Raw genomic sequence first — 8,780 nt, forward strand, 5'->3', positions numbered from 1 at the left:
CACGCTGTTAGTATGGTGAAAAAGCGGACGCTAAAGGCAGTGCCATCACGGCACGCCCTCAATATTGTTGCCCGGGTGAAAATCGGGAGAATGGATGCCCTGGGAGATTTTCGGGAGGGGCACTGAAATTCAGGAGTCTCCCGGAAAGATCGGGAGGGTTGGCAAGTATGGTATTTCCTGTCAGCGCACTTATTTTGGTTCTTTTTCCTGCACGTCTCCCTGAGCGCTTGTTTCCCTCACCTATACCTGATTGGCAGTCTGGCACACCTGTCAGCCTTCAGTCAGGGCTGGAGTATTGATAGCTGGAGTATAAAAACACGCACACATTCACACACTACTACTGCGAAGGAATAATGAACAACAAATCAATGAATGAAGTGACAAGCTTGCAATCCTACAATATCATGTTTGTGGACAATGAGACTACAGCCTTCAAAGCACATCTTTTTATTAACCACATCTAACACAATCCAGTGAAAAGATTCAACAGTGCTTGCGTCACTGCAGTCATCTGCCAAGGAGAAGCCAGAGCTCGAGAACACTCTTATGTTGTTAAAGTCTATGATTGGGAATACTTTGCCTTCGTGGTGAAATATGTGAAAAGACAAAGTGGATAATACGAAAGCTGTGTGCGTTCAGTCGAGATGACGAACAGGGCTACGAGTTCTAAACTATCAATGCCGGACTTCAGCCAATAACGTACATTTATTTACTGACATTTTTTTTATAATTCATCATGTTCAAACAATTACTTTTGCACTTTCCTAAAAAGAAACACTGTAAACCAGGCTTGTCCAAAGCCATTTTTCACCCACAACTTATTTTTTTAGATCATTAATATTTAATGAATTAATTACTAATGACATACTGTATATAATTAGATTTTTACTCATTTTCTTTGTCACTCATAACACGTAGCATGTATATTCACATGCATTGGAATGCTTTTAGCATCCAACATGCACAAAATGTTTTAAATTTAATTTTTTTGGACTCGAGAATGTTTTTTATTGAAGAATTACCTGCAAGCGGTTTACCCTTTCAATCATTAAAGCTGTTCACACAAAAGTTAAGCTCTTTTATTACATTTAATAAAGCAAACTGTGACCTTAAAAGCAAGGTATGGACTCAATCAACAATATGATGTTCAGTAATAGTAATAATAATTATCAATCATTGAATGTATTTTGTTAAGTAGGTGAAGCTCACTTTTCAAAGTTCACCTATTTAACTCCCTACATGGTTGCCATCATGTGACGCACACACATGCACAGATGCAGCATAAAAGGTGGCCTCTCAGCTCATGGAGTCATAAGAAGGGAGCGAGACTCAGATGAGTTGGATGCCTTTACTTTTTTATTGTCTTCACTAGACATTTAGTCTCCTTCGAGTCTCCAACTTCCATCATATAAGAGCTACTTTGACAGCAACCAAGGAGAGGTGAGCTATTTGTGTTGTATTAGTATGACTGGTAACATTTCAATTGTGCTTGATTCACCAAGCATATCTCCACTCAAACAGTGTGATTATTGTATTTATGATATTTGTGTTGTGGTGAAATAGAAGCATTATGTCGAAATTGAACAGTTATACTCAAAGTTGAAGCAAATATGGAGACCTCTGCTCTAGATGGTATGAAGATGGAGCACTGATGTTCTTCTCTTCTCTTCCTGCCTCTGCTGTGTTGTGACACACTTGCTACTAATTGTAAGTGTAGGACATACACATTTATATTGCAGTAACTATTTAGTATTCTCTTTGCTTGTCTTGTTCAATTGTACTGTGCTTGCTTTTGATGGACATTTTACCTTCTTCAATTTGTTTGCCTTTTGCCTCATGCATGTCTGCTGTGTGACTCACAAGCTAACCTAGTAAAAGGTGTCTAACACCACTTACGGTTTTAAGTGAGGCTGCAGTTATCAATTATTTTGGTAATCGTGGAATCTATCAATTAATTTGTTTAAACAATAGCGTAACTGAATACTGCCTCAATGCTTCTTTTAGGGAAAATAGTTTAAATAAACAAGGAGTATTCAAATTACCTTTATTCTTTTAAATGCACAGAAAATTTAAATTGCACTTTAAACCCTCGTGCAAGTTTAAGATTGACTATACAAGGCACCCGCTCATGAAAGTGTCATAAGTCAGCAATACATTAACAATTGAACGCTCTATTTATTGATATAGCCTTTTTTTTTTTGGCTTTTTGTCAAAAATATCAAGTATATATACACATATATACATACATACAGTATATACACACACAATATATATATATATATATATATATATATATATATATATATATATATATATATATATATATATATATATATATATATATATATATATATATATATATATATATATATATATATATATATATATATATACACACACACAAATATGTATGTGTGTATATCCTGTCCAACCACATGGGCAAATGATATTGTTGATCAAGATGCCCAAACCTACTGTAAAGATTTAACTGATTTGACTGTTGTTGTTTTTTTTACAAATGGAGAATGCAAAATACGCAATATTTATAAAAATAAGTTGAAGTGTGATATTTGAGGTTGGGTAATTACAGCCTTGAATAGGTCAATAACTCATGACAACACTGATTTTGATACAGAAGACACACAGCCAAAAGATTTTTACAGTGCCTACTGAGCTAAAATGAGAGAGGAATTAGTTATTTTGTAAACATCTGCCGTGTTATATACTTAACATAGGATCAAAATACAAAATGTAGATGCTAACATGTTCTCCCATCTATTTGAATAAAACATATGTTATTCAAGTCAAACATATAAGATGGCGTTAGCTGCTAAAATAGACTTTGACCTTGTTCTTGCAATTATAATAATAATAATGCAAGATTCTTTCTGGTAATGTGATGCATCATTAGTTTAGTGCTTTAGTGAAACTTCAGCTTCATTTGACAGTGCAAACATTTCACCACGATGTCTGTCTTTTTCACTTTTAAATGAGCGCAAAAGTTTGGACAACTTCTCTCGTTTTCTGTGGGTCCATTCCTCTCTTTCCCCCTCGTTGACAATGTAAGCGTATTTTAGTTTCCGAGCACTGCACACAGTCTGGATTTTATGCATTTGAATTAGTAAACTCAGTGTTCCGAATAATAGCGTTATATGATATTAAATGAGATCTCAAATAAATACTTCAAATACCTCAGCTTTTTTTGGACATTTCTTTAGTAAACATGAAACTTTTCTAAAAAACTCAGCACAGTGGAACTTAAAACAAGTAGCACAACTTCTACATCTATTACCCACACAGTGCACAGTGAGGCACAGCAAGCGTGTTTTGCATCAAACGTCTATTCGGGGTGCAACGGTACATGTAACCAACAGTACAGAACGGTACCGTACGGTCCGGGCCTTGTTTTTTTGGGCGCAATTTTTGTTCATTGTCTGTACATTTTTTGTGTTTAAAAAGAGAAAACTTTTTTCCTCTCAAATTTCTCTTTTTTTTTGCTTCTCAGCAAAAACTGCAGACATTTATTTAACGGCCTACTGAAATGAATTGTTTTTATTAAAACGGGGATAACAGATCCATTCTATGTGTCATACTTGATCATTTTGCGATATTGCCATATTTTTGCTGAAAGGATTTAGTATAGAACAACGACGATAAAGTTCGCAACTTTTGGTCACTGATAAAAAAAAGCTTTGCCCCTACCGGAAGTAGCGTGACGACACCGGGGGAAGGACTGCTCATATTTTCCTATAGTTTACACCAGCAGCAAGAGAGATTCGGACCGAGAAAGCGACGATCACCCCATTAATTTGAGCGAGGATGAAAGATTCGTGGATGAGGAACGTGAAAGTGAAGGACTAGCGTGCAGTGCAGAACGTATCTTTTTTCACTCTGACCGTAACTTAGGTACAAGGGTTCATTGGATTCCACACTCTCTCCTTTTTCTATTGTGGATCACGGATTTGTATTTTAAACCACCTCGGATACTATATCCTCTTGAAAATGAGAGTCGAGAACGCGAAATGGACATTCACAGTGACTTTTATCTCCACGACAATACATCAGTGAAGCTCTTTAACTACTGAGCTAACATGATAGCATCGGGCTTAACTGCATATAGAAACAAAACAAATAAGTCCCTGACTGGAAGGATAGACAGAAGATCACCAATACTACCAAACTCTGGACATGTAAATAAACGGTTAATGCTTTCCAGCTTGGCGAAGCTTAATAATGCTGTTGCTCACGACGCCATTGAAGCTAAATTAGCTACGGAACCTCGACAGAGCTATGCTAAAAACATTAGCTCTGCACCTATGCCAGCTCTCATCTGCTCATCACGACCCGTGCTCACCTGCGTTCCAGCGATCGACGGTACGACGAAGGACTTCACCCGATCACCGATGCGGTTGGCGGCCCGGAGACGGAGGAAGTCAAGGTGAGGTCGTTCGGCTAGCGCGTCTGCTATCCTCAAAGTGCTCCTGGTTGTGTTGCTGTAGTCCGCCGCTAATTCACCGATTGCACCTACAGTTTTCTTCTTTGCAGTCTCTATTGTTCATTAAACAAATTGCAAAAGATTCACCAACACAGATGTCCAGAATACTGTGGAATTTTGAAATGAAAACAGAGCTTTTAGTATTGGATTCAATGGGCTCCGAATACTTCCGCTTCCACTGCTGACGTCACGCGCAAACGTCATCATATCGAAACGTTTTCAGCCGGAAGTTTGCCGGGAAATTTAAAATTGCACTTTATAAGTTAACCCGGCCGTATTGGCATGTGTTGCAATGTTAAGATTTCATCATTGATATATAAACTATCAGACTGCGTGGTCGGTAGTAGTGGGTTTCAGTAGGCCTTTAAAGTTAACAGTTACTAAACAACACTTTCAAATGGTAAATTAACTTTACAGAGAAGCAAGACTATACTGCTAAAAGAAAAGAGAGTGTGAGCAAGACAAAGAAAACTTCAAAAACAGGAATATTTTGGTCAAACCTTGGTAAAGACATCAATACAGCATCAATCACAAAAGAAACCCATAGGGCGAGTAATCTTTGCCCAAAAGACAAATACAATCTAAATAAGTGATCTCTGCTATCACAACAGTCTTTGTCTTATGTTCCTGGGATTTGTGGGTATGAAAGTGTCCTATCTTTTGAACATAAAACAGGCCCAGGCAGTTAAGGCAAAGCAATACAACGTAAGGTACGTAAGAAGCACTTAGACTAAAATGGGTGTTAGACAAGAAATTACTAAAATATTTATTTTGCCACAAGTTAAGTCATGTTTAGTATGAAGAAATACATGTGACTTCTTATTGGACTACGTGTATAACCCAGCTGGTTCGACTTCTGTGCCTTTTTACAGCATTCCGCACAAGGACTCGAACCCTGGTTGTTCGTAATGAGAGGCGAGTGTGCTGACCACTGGACTAAAACACAGAGCTGGTAGCCCAGCACTATTCTTCAAGTTGTCTGTCAGTGAGGTGTACCCACTTATCTGCCTGGCCACCGTTACACTCACCCCCCTAAACCTCACGCTCATACAGGTCACAACACCATTATAGCGGCTCTGCATTGTGTTCTGATCTTCCCTTACTGCGAAATCACGTCAACAGATTGAGAGGTAAGTGTGCTAGCCTCTAGGCTTCATAAAACAAGACTCCATTCATCCATCCATTTTCTACTGTTCGTCCCGCTCTGGGTTGACTCAGTTCTGGTAAATTAAGACAGAAGCAATCCATCCCGTCTCAGAAGCAGCCAATGAGGTGTCAAGTTTGAAGTCACGTGACACGGGTCTTGCAAAACAGCATAAAAAAGGCAGTTAGGGCTACCTGGGCATAATACATTATTAACATTTCAATGCGACCTGCTAGATATTTTCAAACTATAGAAATGATTGCAATGGTTAGAATCTGCACTTTTGAGTGACATACGGGTTACTACGGTGACCATAGGAAGTGCTGCTTCATGCAGACGAGGCACAGGACAGAGTGGGCTGGGCAGCAACCAGCCTGAGACATTGCAAACGCAAGTTTCAGACGGAGGCAGATTTTCACAGCAAAGTTCTGCAGAAAAGTGATATATCAAATAAGTGGATGAATTTTCCCTTTTTGCCTATATTTTTCGCTGTGTTTGTTGCATCTTTGTTGCTCTTGCTCGATAATAAAACATGTCGCTCAAGGAGTGGTCTAGGAAGTAAAAGAGCAATGTTCATATATTTTGAATATTCAGTGTTTTATTGTTAATAGTTAATATTGTAAATCCCACATTCTGAATTTTATGTACATTCTGAGTGTTTTATTCAGTAAAGAAACGAAACAGACCATCTCTAAAACGAAATGAACTTTAGATTTTTACTGAATTATATGACAGTCAGAATGTACATAAAAATATAGAGTTTGAGATTTACAATAAATTACTGAATATTGAGAATATATGAACGTTGCTCCTCTGCTGCAGACCACCTCCCTCATCGACATTTTATAATCGAGCAAGAACAACAAATGTGCAATGAACACGGGAAAAAATAAACACCTCGGGTAAAAAAAAAACCATCCACATATTCGTAAAAATATCACTGTTCTGCAGAACTTTTTTGTAAAAATCTGGCTCCGTCTAACACTCGCTATCAGGCTTTTTTTTCTGTAAACAAGACCCACCCAAACTTCCCCACACAGCTTCCCATGTCACTGAAAAGGGCAGATTCTAACAATTGGAATAATTTCTATAGTTAGAAAATATCCAGCGGGCTGCATTGAAATGTTGATTATGTTGTATTATGCCCAGGTAGCCCAGTTAACTGCCTTTTTTATACTGTTTTGCAAGACCTTGTGGCACGTGACTTTAAACTTGACACCTCATTGGCTGGTTCTGAGACATGATCGATTGCTTTAGTGTTAATTTACCTGGAGTGAGTTTTGCTTTTTAAAACAGCAAATTTTACGACACAGAATTTTTTTACACTGAACTTTTAAACACACACATTCTGCTAACAATTTTTTTTCAATGAAATTGTCAGCATAATCTGATGTAAAAAAAAATTAAGTTCATAAAATTCAAACACAAAAAATTCAGTTACATAAATTCAGTGTCAAAAAAAGCTTTCTTTAATAAAGACACATTAATTAAGAGGACCAGCACATCAGTGACTACATTTCCATGCACTAAATTTGTCTGATTTCTTAAATATTTCGGCTCAAAATAAGCATTTTACAACCCATGCAAAACACCTAATCTGATCGGGTTTGGCTTTTTAAAAATCAGATTTAACTCCTAGATTATGCGATTGAAAACCAGATATCACGAGTGAGTGTGCCACCAGAGCGGCACATTTGTGCCTCTGCGCCAGTCTTAACGCGCGGCGTTCAACCGGAATCAAATCCCATTTAATAAAAATATAGGCAACCACTGGAAATGAAGTTGCTTCACAAATGAAAAGAACAGAACAATTTGAAGTGCATCGATGGGAGATGCCAATATTACAGCGAACATCAGGTACAACAAGAACTGGGCTGTTGACTCATCCAGGTCTGCGATCTTTAACGAGCGAATTGTGAGGAGCAGCAAAGATGTCTTATTTTGGTGTAACGTCATAGGTCAACCGGAAAAGCAATACATTTATACGCGCTAAAAGGAAATAGGCACCCCCCAGTGTACGGGAGGCACACGGCGTATGACCAATAGTCGCATTAGAAATTCAATTAAATTAAATTTGATTAACTTAATGCATGGAAAGATAGTCATCTGTTTCATTTTGCTATTCCAAAGTCCAACAAGGATACTCTGACATTAATTACACACCACGGTCTTGTCATCACTAGTGTTCGCTCTGCGCCGACATGAACACGCAGTTCATGCTGCACAATGTGACCGTGGTTGTGGAGTACCGAGACCCGTTTATCAAAGTGGTCTTCAAAAATGTTCTAGTGTTTGTCATCGGCCTGTTCATCAACTACATCAACATCATCTTCATGCACACCTTCTGCAAGCACCAGGTAAGACATGGTAGGACACGGTGAGACATGGCAAGACTTGGTCAGGAACTTTGAAAAGAACATACAACAAACTGTGACACAGTTCTCCTTTGTGGCCAGATGTTCTACACCAACCCTCGCTACATCCTCTTCTTCCACCTGGTGCTAAACAACGTGATCCAAGTGAACGTGACCCTGGTGCTCTTCTTTGTCAGCTACATCCTGTACACGATCAACATGTCCGTGTGTGCCACTTTGATCCTGCTGGCGCTCTTCACCACCGAGAACATGCCGCTCAATCTGGCGTGCATGGCGGCCGAGTGCTACATCGCCGTGTGCCTGCCGCTGCAGCATGCCCGCCTCTGCACCGTCAACAGAACTCTCATCACTATTGTTCTGATCTGGACCACCAGCTTGATCTCGGTTCTGCCTGACCTCTTCATCACCTTAGCCACCGAGCCACTGGACTTCTTCTCTTCAAGAGTGTTCTGTTTGCGAGAAACTGCCTTCCCTAATCCGCTGCTTTCCATAAAGCAGGACATTACCTACGTCATGTACCTGATCCTGGTCTGGTTTGTTCTCTTTTACACATACTTTATGATTTTCTGCACCGCCCAAAAGGCCAGCAAGGATGGCAAGAAGGCCCGGACGACCATCCTGCTACACAGCGTCCAGGTCCTCCTATGCATGACCACGTATGCCACGCCGATGGTCAAAACCATTTTAAAGAAGTTGTTCCCTAAGAACTACAGCGACTCTCTCTTCGCTTGCTACATCATCGTACAGATACTACCTCGTGCCATCA

General features: G+C 39.2%; 1 protein-coding gene and 1 long non-coding RNA gene across 2 annotated transcripts in view; one reads left to right on the forward strand and one right to left on the reverse strand.

The window, feature by feature from the left end:
* The window catches only part of LOC133647509 (uncharacterized), a 59,563-nt gene that overhangs the window by 15,210 nt on the left and 35,573 nt on the right, over nt 1-8,780 (reverse strand). The window lies entirely within an intron of this gene.
* Nucleotides 7,841-8,780, forward strand: part of LOC133645894 (odorant receptor 131-2-like) — a 1,032-nt gene continuing 92 nt past the window's right edge. Inside the window, exons 1-2 of the mRNA XM_062040828.1 lie at nt 7,841-7,996; nt 8,096-8,780. The exon at nt 8,096-8,780 is cut by the window's right edge and continues 92 nt beyond it. Coding sequence (XP_061896812.1) covers nt 7,841-7,996; nt 8,096-8,780 — 841 coding nt within the window. The remainder of the gene's footprint in view (nt 7,997-8,095) is intronic.

This window comes from Entelurus aequoreus, linkage group LG01 (assembly GCF_033978785.1).
Source record: "Entelurus aequoreus isolate RoL-2023_Sb linkage group LG01, RoL_Eaeq_v1.1, whole genome shotgun sequence".
NCBI classification, from domain to species: domain Eukaryota; kingdom Metazoa; phylum Chordata; class Actinopteri; order Syngnathiformes; family Syngnathidae; genus Entelurus; species Entelurus aequoreus.